Consider the following 23,038-nt stretch of genomic DNA (forward strand, 5'->3'; position numbering starts at 1 on the left):
GAAACGCCGTTGGAAATTTCAATTTAAAATGAAGACGGAGCTTACGCGCACACGCATTTGTTGGTCAATTATGAATTAATTAGTCTAACGTTAGGAAAACAATCTCAGTTTATATATTAGAACAGGTGCCGCAGGATGAACGATTGTGTCGTTGCGTCATTTGGCTGATTCTTACGCGCGACGTGAACGAGAGAATCGCGTGGCTCGGGTGGGATATAAGCGATCGAATAAAATAACCAGTGTGTTTCGCCACCGTGAAATATATCGTGGATTTATAGTGCCGTAATAATCGTAACGATTCCTCGCTGGCGGCAGCACCATGTGCGGCGGCGAGCGTCGTGGAGAAAACGGGCTTTTACATTCTTCGATTGTCGTGATCGTTCAATCGGTTCGTTTTAACGCTCGTTTTAATGCCTGCGAGATATTAGCACGGCCGATTGCTCGCGCCGGTGGAAATGCGGTAATTGCGGTACAGCGAGCTGTTTGCGCGGCGCGGTGCGGCGGAATCGGTTTTTATCATAAAACTAGACGATGATAAAAGAAATTGTAGACGTACATAAGGTAACTCGCGTTGATGTACGTGTATGTGGAAAAGTGCATTGCGATAAAAAGGATTTTATTAATTTGGAATTTCTAAAAACGAAATTTTTTAAATGTAAATTTACATGTAACTTTTCTCTCGAGTCATAATATTTGCAACAATTGTAACATTGTTGAAATATTATTATGTAACATTATTAATTAATATAACGTTATTATTAAAATTCATTTTGTTTTAATAACACAATCTTATAGTAGAAAATAATTCGGATATATTCATGAAACAGGGCCATTTCTTTCGAATATATTAAAATTGTATTTTGTATCCTTGCACCCAGAGAAAAAATTTCCGGATCCAATATTATTACACTTGAATGTATCATATAATAGGATCGATATAGCGCCAATCGTATTTATTATAGAGAAAGGAATATTTTAATCTCAAATAAAAAATTCTAAAATCTAGAATAAAATGATAGTCTTTTGTCGAATATCGCGGTGCCAACTTTGCGTTGCAAGATGGAGGGAAAATTTATTCTAAACGCGACAAGTTACTCTTGTCGCAATATAGTAAGTCAATCTTGTTTAATTCGAGGAGAATAAGAATTATTGATTTTATTTTGATATCATCTTATTTTTATACTAAATGAGGTTGTGTGAGAAATATAAATGCGTCAAGGGTATTTTTTGTCTCAGTAACAGAAATCTGAGTGTGTGTTTTCCAATACTGGCCTATGAATAATTAGGAAGAGGAGGTAATTTCACGTTTTGTATTCATAATAATAAGAGCTATTCCACCCCAATATTTTTATAAAACATCCATCCCCTATGGAATTCTCTCTCGGTGAGTATTCCAGCCCTTCTGCGCAGTGGCATAATAATTCAGGAAAATCCCAGCGATTCCGGGAGGAGATCCTCCCAGAGACAAGTTCGATGAAACACAACAATGAGAATCATCCGGGAGGATTAAAACCCGGATTATATTGCGGTACGAACCTACCGATCAAAATACTGCCAGGCTAGGAAAAATTCGCCAGCGCGGCAACCGCGGCGGAATCGTAAATCAGACGCGCCGTATTCTGCTATACTTTAATTCGTAATTTTCCTTGCCGAATTTCCCCGCTATTACGCATTAATTCATACGTGAAACTTTATTAAGTTAATCTATCTTCCGCTATTCGCAAATATCTCTAGAGCTCTGGGTATTCTTGCTGTGGTTTATGAGAAAGAAATATGTGTACGCGCACTGTGAGCACATAATTGCGTTAGGTATCGTTATTTATTACGTCCCTAGAACCCAACCCCTGGTATTTTTATTTATCGTCGTGTTTGGAGGGTCGCTATTTTTATCGACCATATAATCGGCGCGCGACACGTTTGACCAAGCGAGAGATATTCCCATACCGGAAATACGAGTCTTTCCAACTTATTTATGAAGGATATTTTTTCAGTTTTGTTTCTTTGTTGTTGTTTTTTTTCGTACCAGCGCAAGACATCGTTGCGAAAACGAACGGGCCACAAATTCGTAGCGGTCAAATCGCTGCGATCGATCAGATATAATATATTTCCAAATCGCGTTCGCGTCGCCATACGCTCCCCACGGCGCCGATAATATGCAGAGGGAACGTGAAATCGATAAAAATTTTCTAGGAGACCTTCGTCGGGTGGCCTCCCTTTGAGCCGAGAGCGAAGCAGTTGCCTCTCGATCGAGGGTAGAAACGAAATTTCCCAAATTTCGTCTCGGGCGCGTGAGGGCAGGGATGATCGCCAGCCAAATTGACTATTGAAAGGAAATGGCGGGGTCTGGGCGGAAGACGGGGGCGGGAAAGGGGGCAGTTGCGTTCCGGTGTACGGATGTCCTCGAAACGGAAAAAGGAAATTAAATTCTTGTCGTAGGCCAGGTCTGCCTTTATTGTTTTCCAACGGCGTGTGCGTGGCGGTATAGTTTACCCGCTATGTGTGACGTCGTTGTCTGGCGGCCACCCGCCGGGTTGGGTTTGCGACCCCTCGACGCACGGTTGCGTCGACGGGCTGATAAATTATTTCTCGCCGAGGATAATAATAAACGCACTGGAGAAAGCGTGGAAAAAATATATATATCTGCTAAGCACGTGAGAATAGCACAAAGCCTATTCGTGAGAATATTTGAATACATGCAGGCAGGAAAATGTACGTTTCTCGGCAAGAATTTTTGGCTTCGTTTGTGTCGCCGGGGAAGAAAAGTGAAATTCTTCTCGTCGGTTAGCAGCCGCCCTTATTTAACATCTCCAAAGTTTTTCGAAAGCGGACAAGCTACAGCCGAGAGAAAACTTTCCTCATGCGTCGCTTCTAACACGGAGTTCTTTCTGTCGCAGTACATGGGTTCGTTTCCTGTGGCGGTTCCCGACATTGCCAGCCGCGCGGAATTTGTGCGCTCCCAATTGGAGATACTCCGGGTAAGTGCTCTCTCCCCTGATTCTGTCGCGTACTGAAAACTATTTCTAACTTAGCACCCCCTTTCTCCCCCCCCCCTCTCCCTGCGGGAATATGATTATTATATACGAGAAGTGACAAATTATGCCTGCGAGGTGACATTGTTTTTCGTGGGACGGCAAACCCGCTCCTTCCGGTAATGCGCGACAAGACGAATTATTCTAGCGCGCCTCCTCGCATAATAAGAAGCAATAAGATCCTAGGATAATGCCGCGGCATATACCAGCGGTCCCATTTTCGCCCTGTTTGTTTTCCCGTTTTGCATGCATGATAAATTCGCCAGTTTTATATTCAAATCGTTGCGAAAGATGTGCACAGCGAGATGAGCGTAATCCTGTATAGATCCTCGCCCGCTCGGTCTCATATTTATTTAGACATTACTTTAAGAAACCGTTATCACGATTTGTTGCGTTTTACGGGCGCCTCTGCCGTATAATGTAATATCGTAAATAACGACGCGTGCCTGATGACGCCCATTGACACCGGGGCTTATTCCGTTCGTTTTAATGCTTGACATCAATTGCAATCAACGGCAAATACATTTCGTAATTAGCCCGAACAGATGAGTGCCATATGGCAAAGGAATCAAAACGGTTCTCATGTTAGGGTGGGGATTGTTACTCTAAGCTGCGCTATTACTGTAAATCTAGTAATGACTCTCGTACCTGAACGGATCAGCAGAATTTCGGCTTTGAGTTTCGTCGGAGTTGAATATGTTTGCCTACGAGCGGGAATAACTCGTGCCAGGAAGTTCCTACTTAATCTCCGTAAGTATACATGTGTGCGCGGGCGTACGTGTCGAGTAGCCCGCCGCGTGTATAAGAACGCGTTGCTATTTTCCCCGTGATACTACTTCATTAGTAGAGGATGTGACATTTTGACGTTATTTCTGGCGTTTGTTTGCGCCTTGTTTTTTCCAGATTTTGCGTTATTTTTATGTTATCCTTTTGGCATCCTTTGCGCTTTGTCTCACATGCGTTTTGTTTTAACATACGTAAAAAAATGCAGCATGAAACATAACGTATTAAAATGGCATGAACACATAGCACAAAGTAACTAGCGACAAAGTCGCGGCTGGACTTCCCTACGCTCTGGGTGTCTCACCAATTCGACCACTGAGGCATGTAGTAATATTATTGAACTCTCCGTTTTTCTCGCGCGACTCTTTTCCAACCTTCAATACCCAAATGACGGAGATGTAAGCTACCGTGAGGTATCGGCATGATCGAATTTTAATTTTATAAAAATTTGAAAAAAAGATAAAAGCTGATACGTTGACACGCTCTTTGCTGTAATTGCTCGTTAGCCGATGTAGACTAATGAGTAGATTGTTGCGAGGAAATTCTGATATCTAAGCATATTATGTCTTCTGCTAATTAGGGCTTTAATGCATCAGCCACACAGTCTTGGAAAGGATATGTGTTGTGAGAGGAAAAGTCTTACACGAAGAGACAGTTTGAAATGTTTTAATATTAATAGAGGAAGGTCCCCTATTATGAGATAGGAACCTAATATGTGACAGCGGGGTTTCTGTTAAATTAACAGGCATCAGCAGTTGATTCCACCGTGAGTTTCTTATCCTTGGAGCGAAATCTGTTCAGTGGAAAATTCATTGTTAGATTGTGTAATCGTTGCAACAAAAGATTTGTGATTAAATTCGGACGTTAAGAACCTCCTATCTCATATTAGAAGCCTCTATCTCATAATAGAGAGGTTTCCTCTATTAATCGTTTAATGTAAATCCTTTCCTGTAAAAATTATTGCAGACGAAGAACCAATCTGGTATTTTTACGATGCACTTTTGGCAAAGAGCGGAATAACATTGGCTCTCCAACTTATTTTATCTATAAAAAATTCGTTTGTGCACTGAAAAAAATTTCTGGTTGAATATGGACGAATCAGATAATTCCTTTAGGATTTACCAGAATTTCTGTAGGATTACAGGAATTCTGGTAAATCCTAAAGGAATTATCTGATTCGTCCATATTCAACCAGAAATTTTTTTCAGTGTGGTCTTTTGTATGACAATCGATTTGATCTTTTTTCTCGCTTATAAATAAAGTTGTAGATTCGCGATAACGAAATCGGAGGACACGGGTAATCTTCAAAGTAATGAGTCGTAAATTGGACGAATCACTTGCCTACCCCGTGTTCAGCGTGATCGTTCCCACTCAATGCGCACTTTCGCAAATCGTCCCTATTGTTATACTCCATCGTGGAAGATCAGACTTTCAAAGAAGCGTTTAGTGTAACACGCCGTAAATGCGCGTATATCTCGTCTCACCCCTGCAATATTTATATTTATACGGTCGCCGTAAATGAGGCGAAAATCACGCTCGGCTGGTTAAGAGACGCTTCGCCGGTCGCCTACCGTTGTCAGACAGGGTGTCGGCGTTTCCACGTTTTGCGCTACAATCGTTAACAACACGTAAGATACGACAATTTTATTTGCGACCAGTCATCACGGATTTCCCTCTTTATACCGAATTCAACGAAAACTATAACGAAATTTTAACTCGGTCCTTTTTAAGATATAAATCAATTACAAACATAAACGCCATTTAGGACCTGGCACAGGTGGAGGCAGCCAATTAAATTAACCAGCAGAGGAGTATACTTAAAGTCACCAGTGATGAATAAAATAGAAATAAAGCTTCTTATTGATCCAACTGGCAATATATTTAGTTGAATGTTACATTTCGTACGACGTTTCGACCCAAGTATCAGGCTCTTATCAAGTAACCGAACTCGTGTATATTCCAGTTGGATCAACAAGAAGTTTTACTTCCAATTAAATTACTACACGTATGTGAATCCATTTACCGTATTTTTTCCATATACTGTATTAGTGCTGAATGCTAGGTATAGCATTTAAAATAATTTATTAAATCGTTCAGCGATTTTATAACACGTAAACTCACTGACTATAACGATTCTACCTAACGAGAAACATGCGTTCTATGTTCGGAAGTAACGGGGCGTAGGACAGGTTGGAAAAAATACGGTATATGGATTCACATAGTAATTGAATTGGCTGCCTCCACCTGCGCCAGGTCCTACATGGTGTTTATGTTTGTAATTGATTAACAAAAATTCTTTTAAATAAATATTGTAATAATGGAAGCTCTTTCGTTAGTAAAAAGGAAATCACATTGTCGTGATAATTGGTTTGAACTTTGGATGTGTCTGAAACAGCAGTAGACCGAAAACATCTATTGACAAAATTGCCCGTAGTTTTTATCGTATTACATTTTTCTGCTCAAAGAACATTTTTCTGTAGCAAAACGAAAATTTACAGCGGAAACCGCTCAAAGGGGCTCTCGAAGCCTTTACCCCGAAATTTAAATTGAAACAAAATCATTGAATGGTATTTCTCTCGCGGGGGTTTAACAAAAAAAAATGGCAGTGCGAATGAACGGAAATTTATTTGACGAAGTTAGAACTGTTCGCGCGGATAATTTCGTCGTTCTCTTTAGCACGTACGAATTTCAAGTGTCGCGGAGTGGATAGGTTGTCAAAGCCATCTGCTTTAATTGCCAATTACATGAGATGCTTTCACGAGGTGTCAAACAGTGGTCCGAATTTTTTCGCCGGATATCCAGCTGGGGTACATTGTACCAATACGGTCGGTTAACGGAAATACATCGTACCGAAAAATCATTTCATCTGAAATAGCTCTTTGGAAGTTACGCAATTTCGAAATAGCTATTATTTTTTCATCAGACGTATTGTCGTTACAAATTGAAACGCTGTATAATATTCTTGTGAAAACATGTTATCAATTTGCACACGTTTCTTTATGTCGCGTTACATTTATCAGTGTAAACGCTATACGCTATATAAATACGCGCTATTCTTTGCATTAACTAATTGTCCATCTCTTTATGTATTAATAAATTAATAAAATTCGTATGGCTCAATTGTGATGAGCACAAATTTGAAGGAATAAAGGACTAAGAGCCGCGACAGAATGTTAGTGTCAAAATATTTCATGTTCTAAATTTATTGCGAAAAATGTTACCTCAGCCAGGGTCTTTATAAAAAAAATTTGATTCCATGTGGGGTGGAATTTTCGAATAAACAATTGAGGAGATCAGGGAAATATTACAGTTATTAAAGACAAAGTTACGGAAACATTCCGTAGGACTGATTTAATACCCCTTAGGGTTACAAGGCGTTTTTATAACGCCTCTCTCTATATCTGTTTCACTATGTGGCGATCGAACGAAAACCAACAATGTTTTGTTCGGTTTTGAACCCGGGGTCTTCGGATTACCAGACCAGCGGGCAATCCTCTGCGCCACGATCGCCACACCAGGGTCTTTATATATTACATTTATTTTAATTTGACACAATCTTTATAATTATTAATTTTTTTAAATATTGCACTAGTTATCAAATTGCTCAAGTTTCCGACAGTGTATAAGATGAGGCCCAAAGAAATCGCTATTCTTTGCATTAACTAATTGTCGATCTCTTTATATATTATTTTTATTTTATTTCAATACAATTATTAATTTTTTAAATATTGCACTAGTTATATCAAATTGCTCAAGTTTGCGACAGCGTATAAGATGAGGCCCAAAGAAATCGCTATTCTTTGCATTAACTAATTATCAATGTCTTTATATATTACTTTTATTTTACTTTAATACAATCTTTATAATTATTAATTTTTTAAATATTGCACTAGTTATTAAATTGCTCAAGTTTGCGATAGTGTATAAGATGAGGTCCAAAGAAATCGCGGCCGCGCTATTAAAATTCAAAATCAAATCGACGAGCCATCGTGGAATGTAATTTAATCGGAAAAAAATCCAATAAACGCATTCTACAGCGGCATGATGTATTGGCATACCATCGGTTTCTTTTTCTCGGGTTTCCGGCTTGCTAAGTTATTAAAGCTATGACAAAGGCAGTCGTGTCAAAGAAATACGATCTTGAGGTATGCATCCGAAAGTGCCTGTGACAGCAAACAATCGGGAATTATTTCTGCAAAAGTGAACGACGGTAGAATTTAATGTAAACTGAATTTAACGCAGGTACATTCTCTTTAAAGCGTTCCAGGTCAATTGCTCGAATTACGATTCATTAAGATCGCGTCCTCCTCTTTAAATTCCGTGGCGATTCGAATATCGATACCTGCACCGATTCAATCATTCGAGTGCGTTTGCCGGAGATTGGTAAATGTCTAACGTTGCAAGATATGTGTTTCTTCTCGCGTCGTTACACACGGAATAATTTCGTCGTCGCGCATTAGCGAGGCCGGGGGTTAAATAATGGAACGACATACACGTGTATATACAAGTTTGTCACGGTGGTCAATGACGTAGAAGCGTCGCTTTCGTTTCGCGGATCACGACGTATGGGGCAGTTTGTCACGGAGAAGGGTGCCTCTCCATCCCTGACACGTTGACCACCCCATAGACACGGCGAAAGGTCCCGAAACGCGCGAGAGCACGTGCGGGGTATATCGCAGACGTGTAGGTATCCATATTGATTTCGGGGATGCGTAGCCGCCGACCTCTTTCACTGGCTCTTCTCTCTCCTCGGTATTCCGGGGCGCTCTTTTATCGCGAGGGTTGAAAATAAAGAAGAACGACAATGGCCTAATCGGCCGCGGGTTCGCGCTACACGCTAATTACCAGGGATCTCTTAACGCCGTTGTTCTGTACCACCGATTGTTTCGCGGGAGCGTTGATCCTCGTGAAAACGAGGAGGAGGACTCCGGGGGCGGCGCGGATGCGCTACGCTCACAGCGGTTTCGGGTCTTTGAAATTTTGCGCGATAAAGTCCGCTCGCAAACCGTCGAGGAACAAAGGGCGAGAGAATCACGTTTAACCGGTTCATCCCCAAATTACGATTCGCCGCGAAAACCACCGGGGAATCGTGGAAAATCGATCTCTGTCCGCGCTCGCACTTTCCGTCTTCCCGCATTTACGACGGTGCGGTTTCGGCATCGGTTTCGCGGACGATCGCGCGGCGACGTCGAGGACGGGCGTGCCGCATGTGGGCCGTGTACAATCCGCAACGAACCGACCGTTGCCGATTAAACGTCCGCCGCCGGACTCTGGCAGGGCGTGAATTTCGATGCCGCGCGAGTGCGATCTTTGCGCGGGCGGGTGTTTTTCCCCAATTGCCGCGGCATCGAGGTCGTCGAAATTACACATCGGTTTCAACGACGCCCGTTTTGCGCACCCAGTTCCCGCTTGCAGAGCTCGCCGCCGATCTCCCGTAATCCCTTCCGTGGGGTCGCCGTTATCAAAAGTACGCGCCTCCACATACAGCGGCGGCGGGTCTTACGAGATTGCCGAACACGGTTTAAAACGATAGCCTGCCGGTGCCCTGGCATTCCCGCAGGTCGTTGAACTCCTTCGTTGGACGTGTGTGCGAATCGCCCTTCTCCCCTCTTTTTCGTTTCTTGGTCCCGAGACGCGAGTGCGTGAGCGCGAGCGCGGACGCGCGAGCGTGTCGGCGGCGTAGATGTGGATGCAGATGCGCGACGAGAGTGGGCTTTTGCATCCGCGTCGCAAAAAGTTGGGCGCAAACGCACCGGACACCGTCGGCTGAAAGATGCTTTAAACGGACGGTGTTTATGCAAAAATGAGTTAATCCGCGGAGTGGAAGTTTAAGTAAATTCGGTTTGAAAAGGCGGGGCGGGTCTTCCGCGTTGCCCACAATCATTTGGAGGAAGCTGCGGAGGAAGGGGGGGGGGGGAAGAAAGAGAGAGGAAAAAGAGAATCGCCGAGTTAACTCTCGGTCTACCACGGCGAAGCGGCCACCGTGCGGGTATTCTCAGTCGTAGATTACGGAAACGTATTGGCAAGGAATTCGTGGATTATCACCGAGAAGTGTTCGGCGCGAGCGAGCTCGGCACGTACGTCAATGCAACACGCCATCGATCGAGAGGCAATACGAAGCGGCTTATCTGTCGCTCTTTTTATTACTCTCCCGGGCTCACTTTTACGAGAGGATCCACCAGCCAGACTACCGATGGAGTCTCTACAGCGCTTACGGTATTTTTCCCCTCTCCTTCTCCCTCGCTCCCTCTCTCTATTCTCCCTACGGTCTTCTCATATCCCATTCATCCTACCCCTTTCCTCCGTCGCGGCAAGCAAGGTTTTCTTCCGAGACGCTGAAAATCGAGAGATGCTCGATTCAGGTCAAAGTCAAAGAGCCTTTCTACGGCTCCAAATATTTTCACACTCGATGTGGTTTCAACTATTCCGACCAGACATCGGTTACGCGTTTTGCTCGCCGGCGTAGAAAAATCGTCGTGCTCGATGTAGCTGTCAAACGGAATATGCTCGTCTAGAGACGGATTTTTGCAAACTAGATACAGTGTATGGATATAGTACCTCTTTTGCAACATTTTCCGCATTTTTACAGAGAGGGGAAGAAGTTTCTTAATACGTAAGTTGGGAAACAAAATTTTCCTAGGAGAAACGGTTTTTCTCTCTTTTCCCGTTTCAGCACGTTTCACCATAAACGCATCTGGAGTTTAGATTTCGTTCTTTAATTAACCGCGCTATCTCTGTTATTTGCATTACAATTGAACGTTTAATCTAAAATAGACAATTAATTATGTCGGAATTGTGTAGTAGTTTTCGTTTTTGCGTCGTTTCAAGATTTCATTTAGAAAGATTTAGTTACGCGCTTCCGGTATAGGATTTCAACAATTAGATTGTCCGCGAGTCGATTTCCGAGGTAGAAAAATGACTCAATCCCGAATAAGGAAAGGTGACCTCCGCATAAACCTTGGTCGTTCTAAGACCTTCTTTATTAGCTACAATAAAGAATAGCCACGCGATATTACCTCTCTCATCATTGTGAATCATAAATTCTCCCGCAGTCTCTCTATATTGGGGCTCTAAATTTTCGAGAAGTTACTTTGCGGCTACTCCGAATGTAGGATCTCTGTGAAACTTTTAATGAACATAATAAAATGGAAGTACCCAATTTTCGAAATATTTTTCACATCGAAAATTCGTCACACATTTTATTTCACTTAAAGACGAACCGACGATAAAATGTTATTTCCACGCGGAAGAAAATGCTGTTGAATCGAAAAACAAAGTTGCTTGAATCAAACGTCCACCTTCAGGAAAGTTTTCTGTTACCGAGACAAAAAAATATTCTTGGCGCATTTATATTTCTCACAACCTCATTTAGTATAAAACTAAGACAATATATAAGTAAAATCAATAATTCTTACTCTCCTCTATCGAATTAAAAAAGATTGAGTTACTATATTGAGACAAGAGTAACTTGTCGTTGTTCTTGCGTTTAGAATAAATTTTCCGCACGCTATCATTTTATTCTAGATTTTAGAATTTTTCATTTAAGATTCAAATATTCCTTTCTCTATAATAAATATGATTGGCGCTATATCAATTCTATTTTTGATACATTGAAGTGCAATAACATTGGATCCGGAAATTTTCTCTGCGGGTGTTGACGTCACGGGCTGCCACAAACATAAATAACTGATTCAATTGTATTTGCCATACGGATTGTAATTTTAAGCATTGAACTAAATATCCAGATTATTCAGACAACTATCTGATGTTTTTCATTCATTAATATTGATGTTGTTTCAACGATTTTCTTTCAATTACCCTGATCTTGTTGATACAACATCGGTTTTTTCCGTGTACGTTTGTAAGAGAACAATCCAATGCATTTCTTGTACTTGTCATTCAAGGGTACATTAATAGACTCTACATTAAAGTTTCAAAAATAATAAGCCGCATGGAAGGATTGAAATAATTATAGAAAGAGAGAGAGAGAGAGGTCCAGGTTCAAACTCTGGCCGAGGAAAATTTTTCGCGATAAATTTCAAGATGAAAATCATTTAGACGCCAACATCCCGTCTTGGCTCTTACATCCTTTATTACTTCATATTCATGATTTCACGTCAGAGCCTTGTGCATTTTATTTGATTAAAATAATTATTGCATCGATTACTGCTACAACGGTACTTCTTATCGCCAAGCGTATTGAATCAATCAAGCGGTCGCCCGAGTAACTCGCGCAATGCGTGTACGCCAACGCAGGAGAAGGAAAACGGCCGCACGCCGTCTTTGTCGCTTATTCGCAGCATCAAGTAATTTATATCTTCCTCATCAACGCTATTATCTCGACCGGCGCTTCATAGCCGGCGTGCAATAAACTCTGCGGTGCATTTCCATACGGACAGCGGAGATTCCTCGCCGCCCATGTCCGGCTGGCTGGGAATCCTTTTGCTGGCGCAGGTTTATCCGCCTGTTCACTGTGTACGTCAGGCAAGCCGAGCACCACCGGATATTTACAGTCTGCAGTCTACGCGTTGTTCCTACTTTAATATCCTGTCATTGCCCCTGACAAACGCGAAAAGAGAAACAACAGGCCGGGCGAAGAGGCAGCGGTTCAGAAGGGCGAAGCTTAAAGGATAAAGCAAGTACAGACAAAGTGAAACCACAATTTTTAAGTCCTCTTTTCTTCGTTCTTGGAATATTAATTAATCGTTTATTGCCGCTTACCCACGATTGTTTGATTATTCTCAACGTTACACAGTTTTCTTATTTCCCAGCAATACATTTTGCAAAGGTATTGAATTTCTACAAAGATAATCTACAAACGTAAGATACGGTATAAAAACAGAAACTGTACAGTCCTGACCCTGTTATCATAAATAATATAACTCAATGAAAAAAAAGAGACCGTTGTAGCGCGAAACAATTCAAGAGTTTTGATTAAATAAATTCAGTTGAGTGACACGAGATAACGGGACGTGCACTGAAATACGCGAGGTACGGAAGATACCTATTTTAGGGGCACGAGCGCGACGATAATAGAGCTCGCGGCATTATTATTTTATTGAGCGGAGCGATAATGGGGTATTGCCGGGTAAAAAATATCCAACGGATATTTTGCGAGCGAAGCGCGGTGTATCGATTTGCGAAGCCACCTCTGCGTGCATCCTCTACGAAAGATGGGATATGTAGACGCGGAGAAGGAGCCGCGTGTGTCCGTCGCGTACGGCCGAGGGTTCCTTCACGGGAATGAAGATCGGGACGCGATGTCTGTACTATTTCTCCCTCCCTTTCTCTCTTTCGCTTGCTGGACACGAGCCCACCCTTTGAAAGTATCTCAAATGATCTCGAATATTACGGCAGAAACTCTCCCGTCGTTGCGGCAGTTCCATTCGCGTCCGTTCTCCCGCCCGCCTTTCTTCTTGTAACTCATGCCGAGTAGTCTCGAAAAGGAGGAAAGTTCTCGCGCGGTGTTAGCTCGGTGCAGTTTCGAGGGAAACGGCGGATTCGGGATCACGCGTGCATGCAACGGTACAGAGGCACGTCGAGCTACGACTCGATTTTGCACCGTCGATGATGAATTTCTGGCTTTTTCCAAACCGGGCGAATCATCGGTAATTGAATTTCAGACAAATAATGGATTAGTAAAATTGGATTGCAGCGGATATTGATACGTAGACCCTCACAGCGATGCGTGTTATTAATTTGTTCTGCTTGTACGTTCAATTTCAAATGGATTCCTATATAATGTCATATATAATCATATATATTCGTGGCGTTTCATATTTCGTTGGTGAATGCGTGTCTGCAAGTGGTAAATGAAGAAGATTATAAAACTCAATAATGTTAAAATAACTTGCTCTCTCTCGCGCGTTTCGAAAACGATATATTGTCCTCTTCATCAAATCGTGGAAAATACTGCAGCGTTATTCTCTCCCTCATTGTTCTTACTTTGTAATAACGGCAGGAAGGTATAAATAAATCGCGCTGTAGCGCTAAAAACCAGTCGTGTCTCAGGCAAGAAAGTTTTCATATGAATCTCTGTAATTATTTGATAAATTAAGGTGTTATTCGACGGTTCTTTATTATGGCCGCGACATTGATCGATCGGAATAGCAGTTCAATCAACATTGTGGTAATTTCCAGACAATCAAACCGGTATAATTAAGCCCACAAAGTGCAGTTGTTCCACCCGTTTTTTCCTCCCGATTCCACACAGCGGTTTCTTGATCCCACACAGCAATTTGAGCGATTATTGCAAATTCATCGTGTCCCGCAGTAGGCACCGATCATCGCCAATAATTATCTCATCTGCCGCGCCATAGCTGAACCAGTTCTTCTCGTTGGCCGATTGGCCGGGAGTGCCGGGGAACGTGTCATTAAATATTTACGAAAGGCTAACGCGCGCGACACCACATGTGTGCTTTTGACTAATCGCACCGTCCTCGATCACATAACGTGACGTTGTCAGTCCAGCCGCTTCGGGGTCCGGTCAACTTGTGCCTTAAAATAATAATACTGTCGGGTAGGCTCTATTAAAGAGACGCTCCACAAAACTTGACGTCCATAAAAATGCGAGAGCTGATTCGCCTGTCTCTTATGAATTCCGAAATGAAAGGAAACTTCAAGCGGGAGATTCGCGGAGAGGCTCGCCTCGCCGTAGATCGCGATATTAAAATTTAGAATATGTCTTTCGAGGCTATTCCGAGGGCGGATTTTTGCCGTTAGAGAGCGAAGACAAACCGATCGAAGGGCGTATCTCGCGTCCCGCTGTGCGGAAGGAGATGACGTACATACGTTCAGTATGCAAAGGGGGCTGGGCACGGCAGCAGGTCGGTGCCAGAAGCGATACTTTTTGGAGAAAGACGTACGGGGTGGCGAAAGAGGACGGGACATTTCTGGAGGAAAGCCGGAAGCTAGACCCGTCACGGATTTTCTTTATGGCTAGCCACGGGGTTTCCGCGCGTAGCGCATCGCGGATAGAACGCCTCGTGCGCACGCGAAGGGTCCAACGTGACGGCCCCTCGTTCGAGCAAAGGGGCTGTAATATTTAAAGCACTGACTTTTTCGTGAATTTCTTTCGGCCAGATATGATTCGCTCTTGGACTTTTCGCGGAATGTTTCCGGCTTTTAAGCTGGCACGTATTCAAGAAGTAAATATAATACGTACGTTATAAAATGATACACGATACACGTATGTGCATACGTGATACTTAAAAATGCTAAATGCTACAATGAACATAGCAAAGGCGAATGGAACGCCGACTCTTTGAGGTAAACCGCAATTGTCTCTGTCCCGAGACGTATTTAGAAATTTATTTATTACACGCTGCGAGCATAAAAAGAATCGGGGGGGAAATTTTGTTTCTCGCTTGTGGTCGATGCAATGAAAGAAAGGAGAGGTGAGGATAAAAAGAGAAGGAAGGGGGTCGACAGGTCGTGTTGTGCTTTCTACCGTTTCCGCGGTTAAAAGGTACTATATCGTGGTTGAACACGCCCACCTAAAGCACCTGCTAAGAGCCTTTCCATTCCAGTTGGCGGTACGACAGCGTGTTGCCGACTTAAAAGGTTTAAAGAGCGCCGGTGCAATATATATCGCACGATGAATGGTGATAACGCGGTCTGGTCTATTGTCCTTGAAAAATATTTCGCACACATAATTTTGGGCGTACCGACTTGACCGAAACATAGCCTTTTTTAGATGAAAAATTGTGCCATTAGATTAATAAAATTGTACAACAATAGTTATATCGCAACTCAAATTGCACGGGTTGTTTTCAATATATATTTTTCGATACACGCACACACACACACGCGTGTAATACTCATCTGGAAAATAATGGGCTTTGTAGAAAATCAATACAATAATTTATGATTGAAAATGATAAAAAAACAAATACAATCCTCGCTATGTAAACGCTAAATATCTTACATTGTTGCTGTAAGAAACATTGCATAAAATTATATACCTAAAAGAAATGACGCCGCCGACACGGTACGTCGCAATTCCAGTCGCGATTGCAGTTCATATCACGAAATAGCAGGAAGATTCGTTCTTGTATTGTGCAGAGATAGCGTTGGTAAACATGTCCTCCCCATATGTTCCTTTTGGTACAGACTGCCGTCTTATCAGACCCCAGACCGCGCAAAGTGCAGTCACTGAATGGCCGTGCGGACGATTCGTCTCTTCGATGATCAGATATTCACGAACTCTGAGTAGAGACGAGTGGAGCTGCGGAGGAAGACGTCTAACTAGAACTGCCGACGAGGGGGACAAGTTTGCCCATTCAAATTTCAGGGACGGCGGCGGTCGATGATACAGCGATTCAATGTTGCATCCTTGTGAAGTCATTGCGCCGCGTCACCGCCGAGGATCACGACAGCGAAGGCCGACAGTTTCGGTCGAATCCTTCCCCGATGTGCGACGGACCTTTGGAGCGTGGTTCTTTGCGACAAAATTTTTCGCGCGTGTTTATTGCTGCGCGTAAAACGTAAAAGTAACTTGGGGCATGCAGTTGACAAAGAAAATTAGCAGAGAGATACGACGCCCCAATCGATCGATCGCGTGCAGCGACTTGATGAAACAGATGTTATCGCGCATCAGATGTTATTCGTTTAAGTTACGGAGATTAGGGCGATCGCCGACACGCTGGACAACGTTTTATTTCGTCAGTGGGCCAATAGAAACGGTAGATAAAGAGCCGGTCAATATCAGAATAGTGACCTCATTGACGTCGTCGTAAAGTTCGCTGATAGAACGGCTAACGGCAGTTTTCGAGGATCCCATTTCCGCCGATGGAACAAGAGGGAACAACGTGTCTTTTATCTTACCGATATTCCCTGGAGTTTCTCGGACTAACCAATCTTTCCCCGCCATTACAGATTCTTCCGGTCGTTCGTGGAACTTAAGTTGCCCCAGCGGGATATTGGATGATCTCGCGTTGTGCTTTCGCGCTGTTGTCGCCGTTACAATATTGGGCAGTCGCTGATCTTGACAGAAAAACTTAAAATTTTGACAATTATCGAAAACCGAGGGAAAAACCGCTGGCCAAAATCTCGTACACCATTGCCCACTAATGTGCTCAGTGGGCTTTACTTAATCTTTGTTATCTTATTTATCTTATTTTATCTTTACAATGCCCCAGGAGGGCCTAATGCCCAAACTAATGCCCGCAAAAAATGCCTAGTAATGCCGCAAATCTGTACACCACAATGCCCATCAGCGGTTTACCCCTCGTCGAAAACGTTTGTCTACTTCGATCGCCGTAGCGATGTCGGGTATAAAGCAAAGTTCGGAAAATTCATTCGACGGCGACGTACGATTGCGATTCCGTCGGCCGCCCCGCTGTTTTACACTCGAACGTGTCGATTGTAAATAACTGATTCAAATTCAGCGCAAGTTCCATTTTCACGCTCGGGTAATTGTTCGCGCGGATCGTTGGATAACCAACCGATTCGTATCCTCGACGTGCGCCCGCGGATCCACCTCCCTCTAACTATTCTGAAACCAGACGAAGCGCTCGAGTCGGTGCTGAGGCACGTTCCTGCGCCTGCTAAATGATGCAAATACTAATAATGGCGCAGAGTGAAACGTTGGATAATTGAAATGTAAACATCGCACCGCCATCTACCCCTGTTCGCGGGATGGGCGAGACGCGGGATGAGTTTACGGGCTTGGCGTGCTGCGAACGTCGGGACCCGGCAAAAGGCCGAGAGAAGGAAGTAACGGGGAGATTGTCGGGGACCAAGACGTAACATGCTCGTACGGGTTTCCGGGTTTATGAGAGACGTACGTTTTGACGCGTCGAGACTGACAAGCGGAACGATTAATCTCCGGAACGCGCGCGCCACGTAATTCAGCTACGCTCACGTTATTGTTTCACCTCGCACAGAGGGATTGCGATCGATAATTCGACAAAGTCTCGCACGGAGTAAGCCGAAATTGTTACATTGCCTGGCGTGTGTCTGAAGTTCCGTCTGTCCTCAACGAGAAAAGTAGCGAGAAGCGTTATCTCTTTTTTTGGGGGGGGAGGGAGATATATTAGGTTGTTGCACATGAAATGGCCCTGTTTGCAGATTCTGTTAGAGATATTGCGGAGCAACTAGGCGTCCACTATTCAACAGTTACTCGGCATTTGAAAGCAATTGGTGAAAGTTTCATTTAAAAAACGGCCATTTCATATGCAACAATAATTCGAATCGTACGCAACACGCTGCGCGCCTACCAGTCTTAGATGTCCCGTATAATCGTGCAAAATACAAATATATTATAATAGCAGAGAGTTCTTGGGATATTGGAACTATTTGGTTGCTCGTATATAAGGTAAATGTAATAGGGCCGTAGTTATTGGCCACCAGACAGTTATTGGCCACTTGGGTTTACGAAGTCCTAATTAGGATAATGGCTATGTTTATGTCCTCCCCCAACGATCGGACAAGAAGCCGTTGCAGTCTGAATTACATCGCGGAGAAACCCGATATCGTAACGGTTCTAGCGGATCTTCTTTAAAAAAAAGATCACCCCTAACATTCCCCCTCTGGGCCCGCGCTCTTTTCCATTTCGTTGGCGGGCTCCGTGTACGCGCATCTTTTAAGATTTATCTTCTCATCGCCTCTCGTGACGAGGCTAAATTAAGGGAGAATATTAGATGGTAATTTCGCATTGATGCCTGGAGCAACGAAATACTGCTAATTACGATTAGCAAGACAAAGCGAACGGAGCGAAATATAGTAGAAGAGATTGATTCGAAGCAGACGTAGCCGAAGCACCGCGCATGATCCTCTACCCCCTCTGCGCTCGTAAAGCTTTTCTAGGGGTGGTTGGGGTCCACGTGGCGCAACACGGTGCTGTCAGTCGCGTCCGACAAGCCAAACGCGTATCACGTCTCAGAGCAGCCTGATTTGGCGCGTTTCGCGATCGCTTTTCCTTGATAAGAGCGAGACACGTAGTCCCTCGACGGTGCTGTTCTTGTCGTGAGTCGTAATCGATCGGCCGTGTCCATTGTCAATCGTGTCGTAATATCCCGAAAATTTTAAAAGGTAAGAAACGCTTCCATTTCGACTGTGAGAATTTCGATGCACGTGAAAATCGTGTGGCGATGAATACCTGGTGACGTTTATCTGTAATTTTGCACTAAAGACGATTTATTAATGTATCTCGCGTTTCCCTCGAAACGTCAGCAAAGGAGCTGCCTATAAAGAAAATTCCAAATCGTTCTACAATATATTTATTTTAATTAACTAAATTTTCAACTCGGTCCTTTTTAAGATATAAATCAATTAGAAACGTATATTTATTTTAATTCTTTTCAAGTTGAACTTGTAAGACGCCTAGAGTGTAGGGAAGTCCAGGTTCAAACTCTGGCCGAGGTAATATTTTTCGCAACAAATTTCTCTAAGTAGAACTGGCCAGTTAGCGTCGTTTAACAATTTTTCTATATTGGTTAATTCTTTTCTGTTCTACTTTTGTGTTTACCGTTAGTTTGGACCGCGTGATCGATGGGGATTGCACGAGAGGTATCGAAACGCTTCCATTATTTCGCCACTCCTCCGATTTACTCTCCTATGCCACTCCGCGCTCGCAACTTTAATTAACCTTCCTTTGTTACACGACTTTGTCTCTCCAAGATCCATAATAATGACTTCACGTCGCTCTCTTTCACATGCCCCTTGCTTTCCTTTATATAAATTTACATTAAAGCGAAATTTTTCCCCTGCGCGTTTACGTTGTTATTATCTCGCATTCAGAATGCCCGTAATGCAATATCTCGAGACGGGGTAGGAGACGCGACAACATTGTCGCAAAACGTTGAGCGTGTTTCGTTTCACGAAACACGTTAATAAATTTTCTTTTCAGTAAGAACTTTCATCCATATTTTTTTTTTCTTTTCGCAACATAATATCCGGGGGAGGAGATTCTTGGACGAGAAGCGACAAATAATTTGCGACGTGAAAAAAAGTTTTGATATTAGCCTCCGGAAAAAGGGTCGCTGTAATTCGTGATACGAAACGCGATCCGCCACCGCGACCGCCGGGATCTGCTGGGGGTAAACGGTGTCGTACCTCGATGCAAAATTAATACGTCTGGCTCTAATCTGCGGTGGCTGCGAACAAATAGCGACGCGTCCATCATTAGAACGCCATGCTACGTACCAGGCAAAGAGGCGAATGTGTCGTGCGTGAGAACTGAGAACGAAACTAATCAATCGCTCCGCGAATAGGGGGGCGGGAAAAAAATGAAAAAAAGAGAGACATCGCGCGATAAAAGCGAAAGAGAAGGAGAGACAGGGAAAGTATTTCGCGCGCGCCGCGTCCATTTACGCATATTATAAATTACCGTCGTGCCGCCGTCCGTCAATAACTTTTTCCACTGTTAATTTCCCTGTGTCGCGTCGTCTCTGTTAACGAGGGCCCCTCTGTTCTCTCGCTCCCGCCCGAGAATTAATTAGTTTGAGTAACCTAATTAAAAATGAAAGACTCGCACGGGCACCGCCGGGCGCACGACCGCGCGATCGTTTCGCGACTCGTTAGTATGACAGTTGTCGGTTCCCCGTCGCAAAAGCGGGCGCGGAATGTGATATCCGGTGAAAATGAACTTTCGGCAAATATCCCATTGGCATAAATGATTCGCGTGTGCGCGATCTTTACGCGCGTAATGCCCGGCGCCGCTCACGGTCAGATTTCTCGGCAAAGTTATCAAATTTCTCCGTGATATATCTTGTAAAAATTACATCTCTTTGTTTCGCTACTGTTATTTGGTTTAACATCACGTTCGCAGTGACCGGTGCAGGGGAAAAAAAATCAATGTCGCGAAATATCCTTCGTGAATGCGGACGCGCCAGACACCATTAAATGCACTCGATTGTACATACATTAAACGCGGATAAACGTCAAAACGGCCGGGAATAAAATAAATCGGGATTCGTTACCGGTTTGTAATCGGAGTTTACATCCCAATTTTTCGATAAACGCGATATTATCGCAAAAACATGCGGATTCGTATTATACTCGAATGAATTAACTTGCCACGAAACCAATTTAGTGGGGCTTTTGTTAAATAAATTAAATTTAAAGTTTGGTAGAAAATATGAAACCTTGATAGCAATATCTTTTGAATCGGAGAGTTCCACATTGTTTTATACACAGCGGTGTAATTCAATGTGATTCGAACGTTACTTTATACGTTGCGCGCTAACATAATTTCAACAAAATCGCCCGCGTACAATAATAACTCGCGTTAATAATTAGGGTTAATTAGTCGACCCTCCTTTTGCGATATTACTTCTTACATTTATTTTCGAGGACTGGAACAATTTTGATTGATGAAGTTTGCGTTATATCGACAATGCGCCGTGCAATTTTATTTTGTTGCGAAATTGATTTTGCGGAAATGCTTCAACAAAGCACACTCATAAGATTATATTAATTTAATTTCGTCAAAGTAGTCGTGCCGGGGAATTGGCCGAGCTATACTTATAATTAATGACGCTTTTAACAATTAGCGGGATTAGCTGTTTAACATTGGATTATCTTGCCGACAAACGCGTGCGAATATTTAAATTTCTTTTATCCTATTGCGAGATTGAAAACAGTAAAGTTGTCCCATCCTGTTAAAGTAATTAAACGCAGATCTGTGAGTGCGCCAAGTTTTACCGCGTAAAGTTTTAATACTGCGTGCGTGTATGTGCGGTATGAACGTTATCTCTTTGCGCTGTATCATTTGAAATGATATCTGAGTGCATTTCCGAAATTAGTAAATATGTGTACAGCATCATCCAAGGGTTAATTTCACGGAGATGTTTGCGAGGAAACTTCACCTTTAAAACTGCTTCCTTATCATGTCAAGGAATATTGTGCGGTCGTAAATCTTCTAGACAGAAGCTATGTAGGCGCTCGTTCAATTAATCCGTAAAACCAGCGTCGTCAAGAGAAATTTGTACGTAACTTAAACGACACAAGAGAGCTACTGAAAAGCAATTTCGAAACTGAATTTAACGAAAATTACACGCCGTGTACAGATAATCGATAAGTAATTAATAATATATTTGTTTTCACGGAAGCGTATTGTTTTCTCGATGTCTCGGCATGTTGTCTAATTAAAACGAATGATTTTCTCATGAAGATGAAAGAGACAAGTTACGATAGAAAAACGCATAATGCTACATCGCGTAAAAAATAAAACGTTCCGGGAGAAATTGCGGGCACAACTGTCAATTTTACATCGTCTTTTTCGAGGATTGCGAAATTTTTTTTCGGACACTCGGCCCTTTGTGCACTTGCCCTTCCATTCGGGCGGGTTGCGTTGATTGGTTTCGTAACCATCCGCCTGTGAAACAAATATATCGCATCATAGTTAACAAAAAAAAACCACGAGCGACAAGACCGCTTTGTCGAAACGACAAACAACGCACTTGAAATCTTTCGGCAGTGATCGCGCTCAATTTTGCAATCACGGTTAACCATATCGCACCCTCCGGGAAAAAGATTGCCTCGACTCAAAAAGTCAACTTCCGCGGGGAAAGTTTCCAAAGGATCGAAACGAGAAGCAGCGAGATATTGTTTATCGCGCAATTAATATAAAGCGAGCTTTCGGCATTTTACATTATCGGTGCAATTTTGTGTGCGGATTTCATAAAATCCGGCTCGAGTGGTCGGGGTTGATTGCTCTTTGCGATTCTCGGAAAATCCGCCAAAAATATCCCGCGCAAATAAACCGCGTGTGTTTAATATGTTTCCGTAGCCGAAACGTAAAAGAGTTACGAAACAGAAAGAAGAGGGAGCGAGCTTAAGCAACGCGCTTCTGGTTTTGATAGGTCGTCTGTACGTGACGTTTCGATAAACAGTCACAGCTTATATAGGTTCGCGCTGTTGCACGCGCGAGGATCACGGAACGAAAGCCGTCGGTTTACGTCACGAGTTGGACGCGCTTTGCTACAGAGCGATTTCATTATACAACGCCCCGTATTTAGAACAAAACGTTTCATTAACTCAACAATGCACGCGTTTACCAATCAAGATCGACTACGCGTAACCTGTATAGAACGTTCCCGCAATCCCGAGTCTGATTCAAATTAAGGTTTCGTGTCCAAATCTCGAGGGTCCGTCGCGCGAAGAGCTTGGAGAAAAGATAGCAGAGTACGTAAATAATTTTTGTATTCTGTTATCGTTTCGTTAGAAATTATATAAGGTGTCCCGAAAACATTTTGCCAAATGTTATCACCGCACGGAGAGAA

General features: G+C 43.1%; 1 protein-coding gene across 6 annotated transcripts in view; it reads left to right on the top strand.

The window, feature by feature from the left end:
• LOC105565763 (tensin-1-like) overlaps positions 1 to 23,038 on the top strand; it is a 137,491-nt gene that overhangs the window by 60,367 nt on the left and 54,086 nt on the right. For 3 of the 6 annotated variants that reach the window (XM_012019214.1, XM_012019219.1, XM_012019218.1), the window contains exon 2: positions 2,895 to 2,975. The exons of 2 other annotated variants lie outside the window; for them this stretch is intronic. In XM_012019214.1, the coding sequence (XP_011874604.1) occupies positions 2,895 to 2,975 (81 nt within the window). Of the gene's footprint in view, positions 1 to 2,894; positions 2,976 to 18,416; positions 18,846 to 23,038 lie in introns of those variants that run through there. One more of the 6 variants, XM_012019220.1, reaches the window with a different exon arrangement.

This window comes from Vollenhovia emeryi, unplaced genomic scaffold, assembly GCF_000949405.1.
Source record: "Vollenhovia emeryi isolate VEMERY1.0 unplaced genomic scaffold, V.emery_V1.0 DF939149.1, whole genome shotgun sequence".
Lineage (NCBI taxonomy): Eukaryota > Metazoa > Arthropoda > Insecta > Hymenoptera > Formicidae > Vollenhovia > Vollenhovia emeryi.